Here is a 17,239-nt window from a genome sequence, read left to right on the forward strand (position 1 = left end):
AAACATAGACACAGCACGGTGAATTATAGATGAGGATCCGACAGGGCAGGTACGGAAAACAAGAAGAGAAATAGGGACTCTAATCAGGGAAAAGGATCGGGAACAGGTGTGGGAAGACTAAATGATGATTAGGGGAATAGGAACAGCTGGGAGCAGGAACGGAACGATAGAGAGAAGAGAGCGAGAGAGTGAGAGAGGGAGGGGGAGAGAGAGGGATAGAAAGAGGGAAAGAACCTAATAAGACCAGCAGAGGGAAACGAATAGAATGGGAAGCACAGGGACAAGACATGATAATTAATGACAAAACATGACATATAATCTGTGATCTAGTGTGTTATTCTAGGGTAGGGCCTCATCCTCAGCATTATAATCTGTGATCTAGTTTATTATTATAGGGTAGACTAGGGCCTCATCCTCAGCATTATAATCTGTGATCTAGTGTATTATTCTAGGGTAGGGCCTCATCCTCAGCATTATAATCTGTGATCTAGTGTATTATTCTAGGGTAGGGCCTCATCCTCAGCAATATAATCTGTGATTTAGTATATTATTATAGGGTAGGCTAGGGCCTCATCCTCATCAATATAATCTGTGATTTAGTATATTATTATAGGGTATGCTAGGGCCTCATCCTCAGCAATATAATCTGTGATTTAGGGCATTATTCTAGGGTAGGCTAGGGCCTCATCCTCATCAATATAATCTGTGATTTAGTATATTATTATAGGGTAAACTAGGGCCTCATCCTCAGCAATATAATCTGTGATTTAGTATATTATTCTAGGGTAGGCTAGGGCCTCATCCTCAGCAATATAATCTGTGATTTAGTATATTATTATAGGGTAGGCTAGGGCCTCATCCTCAGCAATATTATCTATGATTTAGTATATTATTATAGGGTAGGCTAGGGCCTCATCCTCAGCAATATAATCTGTGATTTAGTATGTTATTATAGGGTAGACTAGGGCCTCATCCTCAGCAATATAATCTGTGATTTAGTATGTTATTATAGGGTAGGCTAGGGCCTCATCCTCAGCAATATAATCTGTGATTTAGTATGTTATTATAGGGTAGGCTAGGGCCTCATCCTCAGCAATATAATCTGTGATTTAGTATGTTATTATAGGGTAGGCTAGGGCCTCATCCTCAGCAATATAATCTGTGATTTAGTATGTTATTATAGGGTAGGCTAGGGCCTCATCCTCAGCAATATAATCTGTGATTTAGTATATTATTATAGGGTAGGCTAGGGCCTCATCCTCAGCAATTTAATCTGTGATTTAGTATATTATTATAGGGTAGACTAGGGCCTCATCCTCAGCAATATAATCTGTGATTTAGTATATTATTATAGGGTAGGGTAGGGCCTCATACTCAGCATAATAATCTGTGATTTAGTATATTATTATAGTAGGCTAGGGCCTCATCCTCAGCAATATAATCTGTGATCTAGTTTATTATTATAGGCTAGGGCCTCATCCTCAACAATATAATCTGTGATTTAGTATATTATTATAGGGTAGGCTAGGGCCTCATCCTCAGCAATATAATCTGTGATTTAGTATATTATTATAGGGTAGGCTAGGGCCTCATCCTCAGCAATATAATCTGTGATTTAGTATATTATTATAGGGTAGGCTAGGGCCTCATACTCAATATAATCTCAGCAATATAATCTGTGATTTAGTATGTTATTATAGGGTAGGCTAGGGCCTCATCCTCAGCAATATAATCTGTGATTTAGTATGTTATTATAGGGTAGGCTAGGGCCTCATCCTCAGCAATATAATCTGTGATTTAGTATTTAGTATATTATTATAGGGTAGGCTAGGGCCTCATCCTCAGCAATATAATCTGTGATTTAGTATATTATTATAGGGTAGGCTAGGGCCTCATCCTCAGCAATATAATCTGTGATTTAGTAGGGCCTCATCCTCAGCAATATAATCTGTGATTTAGTATATTATTATAGGGTAGGCTAGGGCCTCATCCTCAGCAATATAATCTGTGATTTAGTATATTATTATAGGGTAGGCTAGGGCCTCATCCTCAGCAATATAATCTGTGATTTAGTATATTATTATAGGGTAGGCTAGGGCCTCATCCTCAGCAATATAATCTGATTTAGTATATTATTTAGTAGGCTAGGGCCTCATTATATAATCTGTGATTTAGTGATTTAGTAGGCTAGGGCCTCATCCTCAGCAATATAGGGTAGGCTAGGGCCTCATCCTCAGCAATATAATCTGTGATTTAGTATGTTATTATAGGGTAAACTAGGGCCTCATCCTCAGCAATATAATCTGTGATTTAGTATATTATTATAGGGTAGGCTAGGGCCTCATCCTCAGCAATATAATCTGTGATTTAGTATATTATTATAGGGTAGGCTAGGGCCTCATCCTCAGCAATATAATCTGTGATTTAGTATATTATTATAGGGTATGCTAGGGCCTCATCCTCAGCAATATAATCTGTGATTTAGTATATTATTATAGGGTAGGCTAGGGCCTCAACCTCAGCAATATAATCTGTGATTTAGTATATTATTATAGGGTAGGCTAGGGCCTCAACCTCAGCAATATAATCTGTGATTTAGTATATTATTATAGGGTATGCTAGGGCCTCATCCTCAGCAATATAATCTGCCTCAATATTTGTAGCCTATAGCCTATAGGTGATAATATCTCTTTAGGAGCTGATCTGTCGTCAGCACTGTGGTATAATTATAGTTAAAAGGTCAGATGTGAATGGAGAAAGCTGACCCGAGATCAGCGCTGCCTTTCCATGAATATCGATCGACACGTGGGCCAAAAAATGCACTTAGTGAAAGTTCTCCCCTCGGTAGTGTTTTTGGGAAACGCACACAAGTTCTTCGGCCGTTGTAGGAACGGTGCATCGTTAAAACACTCCGAAACGTAAGTTCCGTTGCTACCGGGATGGCGGGCCCAGGAAAGACTCCAGGCCCCGTGTGAGGCTGTTGCCTTGAAAAGATCTGCTGGACAAGATGTCTTCAGTATCAACACTCCTCTTCATCACCACTACTCTTCATCACCGCTACTCTTCATCACCGCTACTCTTCATCACCACTACTCTTCATGAACAGACCACTACTCTTCATCAACAGAACACTACTCTTCATCAACAGACACTACTCTTCATCACCACTACTCTTCATGAACAGAACACTACTCTTCATCAACAGACCACTACTCTTTATCAACAGAACACTACTCTTCATCAACAGAACACTACTCTTCATCAACAGAACACTACTCTTCATCAACAGAACACTACTCTTCATCAACAGAACACTACTTTTCATCAACAGAACACTACTCTTCATCAACAGAACACTACTCTTTATCAACAGAACACTACTCTTTATCAACAGAACACTACTCTTCATCAACAGAACACTACTCTTCATCAACAGACCACTACTCTTCATCACCACTACTCTTCATCAACAGACCACTACTCTTCATCAACAGAACACTACTCTTCATCAACAGACCACTACTCTTCATCAACAGATCACTACTCTTTATCAACAGACCACTACTCTTCATCAACAGACCACTACTCTTCATCAACAGAACACTACTCTTCATCAACAGACCACTACTCTTCATCACCACTACTCTTCATCAACAGACCACTACTCTTCATCAACAGACCACTACTCTTCATCAACAGACCACTACTCTTCATCAACAGACCACTACTCTTCATCACCACTACCCTTCATCACCACTACTCTTCATCACCACTACTCTTCATGAACAGAACACTACTCTTCATCACCACTACTCTTCATCAACACTACTCTTCATGAACAGAACACTACTCTTCATCAACAGACCACTACTCTTCATCACCACTACTCTTCATCAACCACTACTCTTCATCAACACTACTCTTCATGAACAGAACACTACTCTTCATCAACAGACCACTACTCTTCATCACCACTACTCTTCATCACCACTACTCTTCATCAACACTACTCTTCATGAACAGAACACTACTCTTCATCAACAGACCACTACTCTTCATCAACATCACCACTACTCTTCAACACTACTCTTCATCACCACTACTCTTCATCACCACTACTCTTCATCAACACTACTCTTCATCAACACTACTCTTCATGAACACTACTCTTCATCAACAGACCACTACTCTTCATCAACACTACTCTTCATCAACACTACTCTTCATGAACAGAACACTACTCTTCATCAACAGACCACTACTCTTCATCAACAGACCACTACTCTTCATCAACAGACCACTACTCTTCATCACCACTACTCTTCATCACCACTACTCTTCATCACCACTACTCTTCATCAACACTACTCTTCATGAACAGACCACTACTCTTCATCAACAGACCACTACTCTTCATCAACAGACCACTACTCTTCATCAACAGAACTCTACTCTTTATCAACAGACCACTACTCTTCATCAACAGAACTCTACTCTGCTCTTATATGGCTCTGAGACCCACACATCTAACACTAACCTTCTCTAACTGGCTCTGGGTTGAAGTTGCCCTTAGGTACAGATCTAGGAACAGATCCTAACCTGAAGCATTAGGCGAAACAATGAAAAACTGACTTAAGATCAGTGTCTATGGACAACTTCGGGGAAACTACTTTGTTATTCTGATAGTCTTACATCAATCAAATAATAATATATATTTTTTGTGTCTCTCTCTCTGTGTCTCTCTCTCTGTCTCTCTCTCTCTGTCTGTCTCTCTCTGTCTCACTCTCTCTCTGTCTCTCTCTCTGTCTCTCTGTCTCTCTCTCTCTGTCTGTCTCTCTCTGTCTCACTCTCTCTCTGCCTCTCTCTGTCTCTCTCTGTCTCTCTCTGTCTGTCTCTCTCTCTCTATCTCTCTCTCTATCTCTCTCTCTGTCTCTCTCTCTCTCTGTCTCTCTCTGTATCTCTGTCAGGCATGACCAGTCACCCACCTGTCCCCATTTCTGAGCTCGCTGATCATCTAGAACGCCTGAAAGCCAACGACAACCTGAAGTTCTCTCAGGAGTATGAGGTATGGTAGCCGTGTGTGTGAGTTTCTTTTGAAGGAGACAGTTTCACTCCAATTATTCTGGTTTCATTATGCAATTCATATTAATGCTGAAACCTCTAGCGAGCCAGATGCAACACACACACACACACACACACACACACACACACACACACACACACACACACACACACACACACACACACACACACCTGTTTATGTCTTATCTTTTGACAGAGGTAACAGGGTTTAAACACAATCACTCCACTCATGTCTCCTGTCTCAAAGTGATACACACACCTGATTTATGTCTTATCTTTTGACAGAGGTAACAGGGTTTAAATGTAGGGGGATCCTCCTCTCATGTCTCCTGTCTCAAAGTGATACTGCTTACAGACTGATGGTTATCAGTGTTAGGACAAAGACAGAGAGATAGAGGGAGATGGAGAGAGAGGGAGATGGAGAGAGAGACAAAGACAGAGAGAGAGGAGAGAGAGAGAGTGAGGGGAGAGAGAGGGAGAGAGGGGGGGGAGAGAGAGAGAAAAGACAGAGAGAGAGCGGGAGAGAGAGAGTGAGAAAGGGAGAGAGAGGGGAGAGAGACAAAGACAGATACAGAGAGAGAGAGAGGGAGAGAGACAAAGGGAGATACAGAGAGAGAGAGAGAGAGAGAGACAAAGACAGATACAGAGAGAGGGAGGGAGAGAGACAAAGACAGATACAGAGAGAGAGGGAGAGAGGAGAGAGACAGATACAGAGGAGAAGAAGGGAGAGAGACAAAGACAGAGAGAGAGGGAGAGAGACAAAGACAGATACAGAGAGAGAGAGAGAGAGACAAAGACAGATACAGAGAGAGAGAGGGAGAGAGACAAAGACAGAGAGAGAGAGGGAGAGAGACAAAGACAGAGACAGAGAGAGAGAGAGAGACAAAGACAGAGACAGAGACAGAGAGAGAGAGAGAGACAGAGACAAAGACAGATACAGAGAGAGAGGAGGGAGAGACAAAGACAGATACAGAGAGAGAGAGAGAGAGAGAGAGACAAAGACAGAGACAGAGAGAGAGGAGAGAGAGACAAAGACAGATACAGAGAGAGGGGAGAGAGAGAGAGAAGGTGGAGAGAGAGAGAGAGACAAAGACAGATACAGAGAGAGAGAGAGAGAGAGAGAGACAAAGACAGATACAGAGAGACAGAGAGAGACAAAGACAGACAGAGAGAGAGAGACAGAGACAGAGACAGAGAGAGAGAGAGAGACAAAGACAGAGACAGAGAGAGAGAGAGAGAGACAAAGAGACAGAGACAGAGAGGGAGAGAGAGACAGAGACAGAGAGAGAGAGAGAGAGAGACAGAGACAGATACAGAGAGAGAGGAGAGAGACAGACAGAGAGAAGAGAGTGGTTTTTATCTGGATAGAGAAGAGATAGAGAGTATCTCAGACAGACAGCAGTTGGATAGGAACTTAGGACAGAATGGGAACATCAGAATTCTCAGACACTTAGAAATGACATCATTCCGCTAGGACAGTCAAAAAGAGAAAAAATAGGGTGATGCTGGATATAGATGGAGCTCTGAGGGAGACAAAGAGATAGGATGGAGGAAGGGGGGGGGGTAGAAGAACAAGAGAGACAGAAGACAGAGAGATGGAAGTTGAGGAGAGACAGAATGGAGGATGAGGCCCTGGGCATGTTGAGGTTGAGAGAGAGACAGAATGGAGGAAGAGGCTCTTAGGCATGTTGAGGTTGAGGAGAGACAGAATGGAGGATGAGGCAGAGACAGACAGAGGACATGACAGAGGTTGAGAGAGAGAGAGAATAGGACAGAGGGGTCAAACATAAATGATAGGACAGTCTGGGAACATGACCTTTGAGGTTGAGGACAGAGAGACAGAATGGAGGAAGAGGCTCTGGGCATGTTGAGGTTGAGGAGAGAGAGAATGGAGGAAGAGGCCCTGGGCATGTTGAGGTTGAGGAGAGACAGAATGGAGGAAGAGGCTCTGGGCATGTTGAGGTTGAGGAGAGACAGAATGGAGGAAGAGGCTCTGGGCATGTTGAGGTTGAGGAGAGAGAGAATGGAGGAAGAGGCTCTGGGCATGTTGAGGTTGAGGAGAGAGAGACAGAATGGAGGAAGAGGCTCTGGGCATGTTGAGGTTGAGGAGAGACAGAATGGAGGAAGAGGCTCTGGGCATGTTGAGGTTGAGGAGAGAGAGAATGGAGGAAGAGGCTCTGGGCATGTTGAGGTTGAGGAGAGACAGAATGGAGGAAGAGGCTCTGGGCATGTTGAGGTTGAGGAGAGACAGAATGGAGGAAGAGGCTCTGGGCATGTTGAGGTTGAGGAGAGAGAGACAGAATGGAGGAAGAGGCTCTGGGCATGTTGAGGTTGAGGAGAGACAGAATGGAGGAAGAGGCTCTGGGCATGTTGAGGTTGAGGAGAGACAGAATGGAGGAAGAGGCTCTGGGCATGTTGAGGTTGAGGAGAGACAGAATGGAGGAAGAGGCTCTGGGCATGTTGAGGTTGAGGAGAGACAGAATGAAGGAAGAGGCTCTGGGCATGTTGAGGTTGAGGAGAGACAGAATGGAGGAAGAGGCTCTGGGCATGTTGAGGTTGAGGAGAGACAGAATGGAGGATGAGGCCCTGGGCATGTTGAGGTTGAGGAGAGAGAGACAGAATGGAGGAAGAGGCTCTGGGCATCTTGTTATAACGTGCGTCATCTGAATGAGGTCCCCGCTGAATTTAACCTACGGAGGAGCGGCTTCTATCGAGGAACTTTAAATGTGTTTGACCTTCCGAGTTGACATAATGTTGGATGACAGCTACCGCTAGCTAGCTAACGAGCTTGACCTCTAACCTGTAACCCCGCACACTGACTCGATACCGGTAACCCCTGTATATGGCCTCATTATTGTTATGTTATTGTGTTAAACGTTACTAATTATTATTTTTTAACTTTTAGTTTGTTTGGTAAATATTTTCTTAACTCTTCTTGAGTCTTTCTTCTTCTGTTAGTTAAGATCTTGTCAGTAAAAGCATTTCACGGTAAGGTTCTACACTTGTTGTTATGTTAGGTCCTGTACCTCGGGCCTAAAAAGAGTCCAGCCCGGTAAAGGAGTTCAGTGAACTCAAGTGACTTTTGTCACTCAATGTTTGTCCGTTCATTCCGTGTAGCGTAAACCCAGTATTAAACATACAATCAATATAACACTAATTTTGCCACAGAACTTTAAAGCTTATCAACTCTTACTAAGTCCTCAACTACAACTAACCACATAAATCACAGTATACATCACATCAAAACCAATGAAATACCGTATACAAAAAGGTGGTGGTCAGTCGGTCAGTCAGACAATCCAATCCGCCAATAGATCTCCAGTGGAGTAAGGCCACGAAGAACAGAGAGGTGTAGTCCAGGGACGGAGAGGTGTAGTCCACGGACGGAGAGGTGTAGTCCACGGACGGAGAGGTGTAGTCCAGGGACGGAGAGGTGTAGTCCACGGACGGAGAGGTGTAGTCCACGGACGGAGAGGTGTAGTCCACGGACGGAGAGGTGTAGTCCACGGACGGAGAGGTGTAGTCCACGGACGGAGAGGTGTAGTCCACGGACGGAGAGGTGTAGTCCAGGGACGGAGAGGTGTAGTCCAGGGACGGAGAGGTGTAGTCCAGGGACGGAGAGGTGTAGTCCAGGGACGGAGAGGTGTAGTCCACGGACGGAGAGGTGTAGTCCACGGACGGAGAGGTGTCCACGGACGGAGTCCACGGACGGAGAGGTGTAGTCCACGGACGGAGAGGTGTAGTCCAGGGACGGAGAGGTGTAGTCCACGGACGGAGAGGTGTAGTCCACGGACGGAGAGGTGTAGTCCAGGGACGGAGAGGTGTAGTCCACGGACGGAGAGGTGTAGTCCACGGACGGAGAGGTGTAGTCCAGGGACGGAGAGGTGTAGTCCACGGACGGAGAGGTGTAGTCCACGGACGGAGAGGTGTAGTCCACGGACGGAGAGGTGTAGTCCAGGGACGGAGAGGTGTAGTCCAGGGACGGAGAGGTGTAGTCCACGGACGGAGAGGTGTAGTCCACGGACGGAGAGGTGTAGTCCAGGGACGGAGAGGTGTAGTCCACGGACGGAGAGGTGTAGTCCAGGGACGGAGAGGTGTAGTCCACGGACAAAGAGGTGTAGTCCACGGACGGAGAGGTGTAGTCCACGGACGGAGAGGTGTAGTCCACGGACGGAGAGGTGTAGTCCAGGGACGGAGAGGTGTAGTCCACGGACGGAGAGGTGTAGTCCAGGGACGGAGAGGTGTAGTCCACGGACGGAGAGGTGTAGTCCACGGACGGAGAGGTGTAGTCCACGGACGGAGAGGTGTAGTCCATGGACGCAAAGAGTGGATCCTATCCTGGGTAAACTCTATTAGGCTACAAAACACACGTTTAAAGGCAACAAAACAACGGAATAGAGAAGCTTCGGGAACTGAGGGTTGAACACATCCTCAGTCACGTCTCCATCACAACCCCTTTCGCGCAGCTGATGCTGGCTATTTAATAGGGAATTAAAGGGAAAGCGCCCTATTGGAAGGAGCTGCACTGAGACGGTTCAGAAAAATTCAGGGCCGTCACAAAATAAAGTTTGATCTGATTTGCGTAGTTAATAAATCCAATGTGAAAAGTGATAAAACTACAGTATAATAAACTAGCAATAAAAAGTAGATCCATTTTTCTCTAATTAAACATCCCCCCATCATTTCTGAATTCCACTTGTAACGTGAGGGCTTTGCATTGGCGCTTTGTTGCGAATTTTGTGAGACTGGACTGGGAAAAAAACAGTGTCAGGAACATGCTTTTAAAATAACGGTTCTGTTCCGGGAACAGTATAGATCACTTTTGTTTTCGGTTTGGGTTCTGTTACTTAAATAATTGAGTTATCTCCAGGTTTTCTGTTCTGTTCCCTGAACCGGTTCCAACCCTTACTAACACTTATTACCCTTTGACAACTGTGTTATAGTCCATTGACCTCTGTCCAGCAGTACACCTGGGAGCATTCTAATCCTGACCTCTGACCTCTAACCTCTGTGTTGTAATCTGTTGACGCCGGCCAGCAGTTCACCGTGAAGCATTCTAATCCTGACCTCTAACCTCTGACCTCTGTGTTGTGGTCCGTTGACCCCGGATAGAAATTCACCTCGGAGCATTCTAACCCTAACCTCTGACCTCTGTGTTGTGGTCCGTTGACCCCGGATAGAAATTCACCTCGGAGCATTCTAACCCTAACCTCTGACCTCTGTGTTGTAGTCCATTGACCCCGGACAACAGTTCACCTGGGAGCAGTCTAACCTGGAGGTCAACAAGCCAAAGAACCGCTATGCTAACGTCATCGCCTACGACCACTCCAGGGTTCTACTGTCCAGCATCGAGGGTAAGTTGGCATTCACACACACACACACACACACACACACACACACACACACACACACACACACACACACACACACACACACACACACACACACACACACACACACACACACACACACACACACACACACACACACACACACACACACATACACGCTAACGTCATCGCCTACGACCACTCCAGGGTTCTACTGTCCAGCATCGAGGGTAAGTTGGCAGTCACACACACACACACACACATACACGCTAACGTCATCGCCTACGACCACTCCAGGGTTCTACTGTCCAGCATCGAGGGTAAGTTGGCAGTCACACACACACACACACACACACACACACACACACACGCTAACGTCATCGCCTACGACCACTCCAGGGTTCTACTGTCCAGCATCGAGGGTAAGTTGGCAGTCACACACACACACATACACACACACACACACATACACACACACACACACACACACACACACACACACACACACACGCTAACGTCATCGCCTACGACCACTCCAGGGTTCTACTGTCCAGCATCGAGGGTAAGTTGGCAGTCACACACACACACACACACACACACACACACACACACACACACACACACACACACACACACACACACACACACACACACACACACACACACACACACACACACACACACACACACACATACACGCTAACGTCATCGCCTACGACCACTCCAGGGTTCTACTGTCCAGCATCGAGGGTAAGTTGGCAGTCACACACACACACACACACACACACACACATACACGCTAACGTCATCGCCTACGACCACTCCAGGGTTCTACTGTCCAGCATCGAGGGTAAGTTGGCAGTCACACACACACACACACACACACACACACACACACACACACACACACACACACACACACACACACATACACGCTAACGTCATCGCCTACGACCACTCCAGGGTTCTACTGTCCAGCATCGAGGGTAAGTTGGCAGTCACACACACACACACACACACACACACACACACACACACATACACGCTAACGTCATCGCCTACGACCACTCCAGGGTTCTACTGTCCAGCATCGAGGGTAAGTTGGCAGTCACACACACACACAACACACACACACACACACACATACACGCTAACGTCATCGCCTACGACCACTCCAGGGTTCTACTGTCCAGCATCGAGGGTAAGTTGGCAGTCACACACACACACAACCACACACACACACACACACATACACGCTAACGTCATCGTCTACGACCACTCCAGGGTTCTACTGTCCAGCATCGAGGGATAGACACACACACACACACACACACACACACGGCCAGTCTAAAAGTTCCTTCGCTGTCTTAATATGATATTACCACTGAGCAGAAGCATTTTTCTAAAGTGACTTACAGTACAGTGAGTGTTTGCTGTTTTTTTGTTTCCCGTGCCAATAAAGCCCTTGAATTGAATTGAATTGAGAGAGAGAGAGAGAGAGAGAGAGAGAGAGAGAGAGAGAGAGAGAGAGAGAGAGAGAGAGAGAGAGAGAGAGAGAGAGAGAGAGAGAGAGAGAGAGAGAGAGAGAGAGAGAGAGAGAGAGAGAGAGAGAGAGAGAGAGAGAGAGAGAGAGAGAGAGAGAGAGAGAGAGAGAGAGAGAGAAATCGTGGGTGGCAAAGCCCAGACAGATTACTCTTATCTGGGCAGAGCATGTATGAGAGCAGCCCCTCCACCTCCTGGGTCCTGAAGCTCTCTTCTCTGTTTGTCTGTCAGGCCTGCGAGTCACACACACACACAGACTCTGCCAAGCCTGCAGAGCCACTGAGAGATGGGAACTCATCTCAGCTCTGTTTTCAACTAAGCTGCACAGATCATTACTCTCTGTTACTCCTATCAAGTTATACACACACACACACACATCACACACACACATCATAGCCTAGAGGCAGGCTGCTGGTTAGAGAGACTGACTGTGGATGAACATATACTGCTTCTACCTGCTGTTAATGTTACTTCACATGTTGAACTAGCATACTGTGTGTGTGTGTGTGTGTGTGTGTGTGTGTGTGTGTGTGTGTGTGTGTGTGTGTGTGTGTGTGTGTGTGTGTGTGTGTGTGTGTGTGTGTGTGTGTGTGTGTGTGTGTGTGTGTGTGTGTGTGTGTGTGTGTGTGTGTGTGTGTGAGTGAGTGAGTGAGTGAGTGAGTGAGTGAGTGAGTGAGTGAGTGAGTGAGTGAGTGAGTGAGTGAGTGAGTGAGTGAGTGAGTGAGTGAGTGAGTGTCCCTACATAGAGAATAGGGCTCTAGTCACTAGTAGTTCACTATATAGGGAATAGGGCTCTGGTCACTAGTAGTTCACTATATAGGGAATAGGGCTCTGGTCACTAGTAGTTCACTATATAGGGAATAGGGCCCTGGTCACTAGTAGTTCACTATATAGGGAATAGGGCTCTGGTCTATAGTAGTACCACTATATAGGGAATAGGGCTCTGGTCACTAGTAGTTCACTATATAGGGAATAGGGCCCTGGTCACTAGTAGTTCACTATATAGGGAATAGGTCTCTGGTCTATAGTAGTACCACTATATAGGGAATAGGGCTCTGGTCACTAGTAGTTCACTATATAGGGAATAGGGCCCTGGTCACTAGTAGTTCACTATATAGGGAATAGGGCTCTGGTCACTAGTAGTTCACTATATAGGGAATAGGGCTCTGGTCACTAGTAATTCACTATATAGGGAATAGGGCTCTGGTCACTAGTAGTTCACTATATAGGGAATAGGGCCCTGGTCACTAGTAGTTCACTATATAGGGAATATGGCTCTGGTCTATAGTATATCACTATATAGGGAATAGGGCTCTGGTCACTAGTAGTTCACTATATAGGGAATAGGGCTCTGGTCTATAGTAGTTCACTATATAGGGAATAGGGCTCTGGTCACTAGTAGTTCACTATATAGGGAATAGGGCCCTGGTCACTAGTAGTTCACTATATAGGGAATAGGGCCCTGGTCACTAGTAGTTCACTATATAGGGAATAGGAGGGCTGTATGGTAGATGTGTATTTGATAGTGTTGGTACCAGGGAGGGCTGTATGGTAGATGTGTATTTGATAGTGTTGGTACCAGGGAGGGCTGTATGGTAGATGTGTATTTGATAGTGTTGGTACCAGGGAGGGCTGTATGGTAGATGTGTATTTGATAGTGTTGTTACCAGGGAGGGCTGTATGGTAGATGTGTATTTGATAGTGTTGGTACCAGGGAGGGCTGTATGGTAGATGTGTATTTGATAGTGTTGGTACCAGGGAGGGCTGTATGGTAGATGTGTATTTGATAGTGTTGGTACCAGGGAGGGCTGTATGGTAGATGTGTATTTGATAGTGTTGGTACCAGGGAGGGCTGTATGGTAGATGTGTATTTGATAGTGTTGGTACCAGGGAGGGCTGTATGGTAGATGTGTATTTGATAGTGTTGGTACCAGGGAGGGCTGTATGGTAGATGTGTATTTGATAGTGTTGGTACCAGGGAGGGCTGTATGGTAGATGTGTATTTGATAGTGTTGGTACCAGGGAGGGCTGTATGGTAGATGTGTATTTGATAGTGTTGGTACCAGGGAGGGCTGTATGGTAGATGTGTATTTGATAGGGTTGGTACCAGGGAGGGCTGTATGGTAGATGTGTATTTGATAGTGTCGGTACCAGGGAGGGCTGTATGGTAGATGTGTATTTGATAGTGTTGGTACCAGGGAGGGCTGTATGGTAGATGTGTATTTGATAGTGTTGGTACCAGGGAGGGCTGTATGGTAGATGTGTATTTGATAGTGTTGGTACCAGGGAGGGCTGTATGGTAGATGTGTATTTGATAGTGTTGGTACCAGGGAGGGCTGTATGGTAGATGTGTATTTGATAGTGTTGGTACCAGGGAGGGCTGTTTGGTAGTTTATATAAACTGACCTCAAATGATACATCAAGAGCTTTGTGACTCACTAGAATCAGGTCAGGGGTGTGTGTGTGTGTGTGTGTGTGTGTGTGTGTGTGTGTGTGTGTGTGTGTGTGTGTGTGTGTGTGTGTGTGTGTGTGTGTGTGTGTGTGTGTGTGTGTGTGTGTGTGTGTGTGTGTGTGTGTGTGTGTGTGTGACACACAGTGATTTGGGGGATTATGGGCATAAGGCCCAGATGAACATGACTGATCCTGAATGAAACAGACACAATCCCCTCCCATACAACCTGGTTATCAGCTGAGATAGTTGACTCAATCCCCTCCCATACAAACTGGTTATCAGCTGAGATAGTTGACTCAATCCCCTCCCATACAAACTGGTTATCAGCTGAGATAGTTGACACAATCCCCTCCAGCTGAGATATACAAACTGGTTATCAGCTGAGATAGTTGACACACAATCCCCTCCCATACAAACTGGTTATCAGCTGAGATAGTTGACACAATCCCCTCCCATACAAACTGGTTATCAGCTGAGATAGTTGACACAATCCCCTCCCATACAAACTGGTTATCAGCTGAGATAGTTGACACAATCCCCTCCCATACAAACTGGTTATCAGCTGAGATAGTTGACACAATCCCCTCCCAATACAAACTGGTTATCAGCTGAGATAGTTGACTGACACAATCCCCTCCCATACAAACTGGTTATCAGCTGAGATAGTTGACTCAATCCCCTCCCATACAAACTGGTTATCAGCTGAGATAGTTGACACAATCCCCTCCCATACAAACTGGTTATCAGCTGAGATAGTTGACACAATCCCCTCCCATACAAACTGGTTATCAGCTGAGATAGTTGACACAATCCCCTCCCATACAAACTGGTTATCAGCTGAGATAGTTGACACAATCCCCTCCCATACAAACTGGTTATCAGCTGAGATAGTTGATCCCCTCCCATACAAAGCACAACACAATCCCCTCCCATACCCATACAAACTGGTTATCAGCTGAGATAGTTGACACAATCCCCTCCCATACAAACTGGTTATCAGCTGAGATAGTTGACACAATCAGCTGAGATAGTTGACCCTCCCATACAAACTGGTTATCAGCTGAGATAGTTGAGCAACCACAACTGGTTATCAGTGAGATAGAATCAATCCTTTAGAAGGTTATTTTTGACACAATCATAAATCTTCTGAGATATAACATTCATACAACTGGGAATTCCATTGTCTGGTTATAGAAAAGCCAATCCCCTCCCATACAAACTGGTTATCAGCTGAGATCATGTGACAATCCCCTCCCATACAAACTGGTTATCAGCTGAGATAGTTGACAATCCCCTCCCATCTGGTTATCAGCTGAGATACCTGACTCCCCTCCCATACAAACTGGTTATCAGCTCTCATTCATCCCCTCCCATACAACCTGGTTATCAGCTGAGATAGTTGACACAAGCCTCATTCAACTGGTTATCAGCTGAGATAGTTGACAATCATAGTTGAAGCCTGAGATAGTGACACAATCCCCTCCCATACAAACTGGTTATCCCAGATGTGTATTCAAACTGGTTATCAGCTGAGATAGTTGAAAATCGTCCCCAACCTCAGATTTCTCTCCTTCCTGTTTGAGATTTCTTTTCAAACTGGTTATTTTTGCCTCCCATACAAACTGAGTTCTGATAGTTGACACAATCCCCCTGGTTATCAGCTGAGATAGACACAATCCTCCTTACTATCCCCTCACAGACATCATTCAAACAGTCCCATACAAACTGGTTATCAGCTGAGATATTGACACAATCCGATCCAATACTAACTGGTTATCAGCTGAGATAGTTGACACAATATTAGCAACTGGGATCAGCTGAGATAGTTGACCAATCCCCTCCCATACAAACTGGTTATCATCTGGGCACCTTTCATCCAAGCTGACTCAATTCTACCCCTGTTATCAGCTGAGATAGTTGACTCAATCCCCTCCTATACAAACTGGTTATCAGCTGAGATAGTTGACACAATCCCCTCCCATACAAACTGGTTATCAGCTGAGATAGTTGACTCAATCCCCTCCCTATACAAACTGGTTATCAGCTGAGATAGTTGACACAATCCCCTCCCATACAAACTGGTTATCAGCTGAGATAGTTGACTCAATCCCCTCCCTATACAAACTGGTTATCAGCTGAGATAGTTGACACAATCCCCTCCCATACAAACTGGTTATCAGCTGAGATAGTTGACTACAAACTGGTTATCAGCCCTCCCTCCCATACAAACTGGTTATCAGCTGAGATAGTTGACTCAATCCCCTCATACAAACTGGTTATCAGCTGAGATAGTTGACTCAATCCCCTCCCATACAAACTGGTTATCAGCTGAGATAGTTGACTCAATCCCCTCCCATACAAACTGGTTATCAGCTGAGATAGTTGACACAATCCCCTCCCATACAAACTGGTTATCAGCTGAGATAGTTGACACAATCCCCTCCCATACAAACTGGTTATCAGCTGAGATAGTTGACACAATCCCCTCCCATACAAACTGGTTATCAGCTGAGATAGTTGACACAATCCCCTCCCATACAAACTGGTTATCAGCTGAGATAGTTGACACAATCCCCTCCCATACAAACTGGTTATCAGCTGAGATAGTTGACACAATCCCCTCCTATACAAACTGGTTATCAGCTGAGATAGTTGACACAATCCCCTCCCATACAAACTGGTTATCAGCTGAGATAGTTGACACAATCCCCTCCCATACAAACTGGTTATCAGCTGAGATAGTTGACACAATCCCCTCCCATACAAACTGGTTATCAGCTGAGATAGTTGACTCAATCCCCTCCCCTCCCATACAAACTGGTTATCAGCTGAG

At 45.4% G+C, this 17,239-nt stretch overlaps 1 protein-coding gene across 1 annotated transcript in view; it reads left to right on the plus strand.

Annotated features, from left to right (window-relative positions):
* LOC124023953 (receptor-type tyrosine-protein phosphatase delta-like) overlaps window positions 1-17,239 on the plus strand; it is a gene marked incomplete at its 5' end in the record, with an annotated part of 88,432 nt that overhangs the window by 68,677 nt on the left and 2,516 nt on the right. Inside the window, 2 exons of the mRNA XM_046338118.1 lie at window positions 4,968-5,065; window positions 10,313-10,436. Of these exons, the coding sequence (XP_046194074.1) occupies window positions 4,968-5,065; window positions 10,313-10,436 (222 nt within the window). The remainder of the gene's footprint in view (window positions 1-4,967; window positions 5,066-10,312; window positions 10,437-17,239) is intronic.

The sequence above is a fragment of the Oncorhynchus gorbuscha genome, unplaced genomic scaffold, assembly GCF_021184085.1.
Source record: "Oncorhynchus gorbuscha isolate QuinsamMale2020 ecotype Even-year unplaced genomic scaffold, OgorEven_v1.0 Un_scaffold_1736, whole genome shotgun sequence".
NCBI classification, from domain to species: domain Eukaryota; kingdom Metazoa; phylum Chordata; class Actinopteri; order Salmoniformes; family Salmonidae; genus Oncorhynchus; species Oncorhynchus gorbuscha.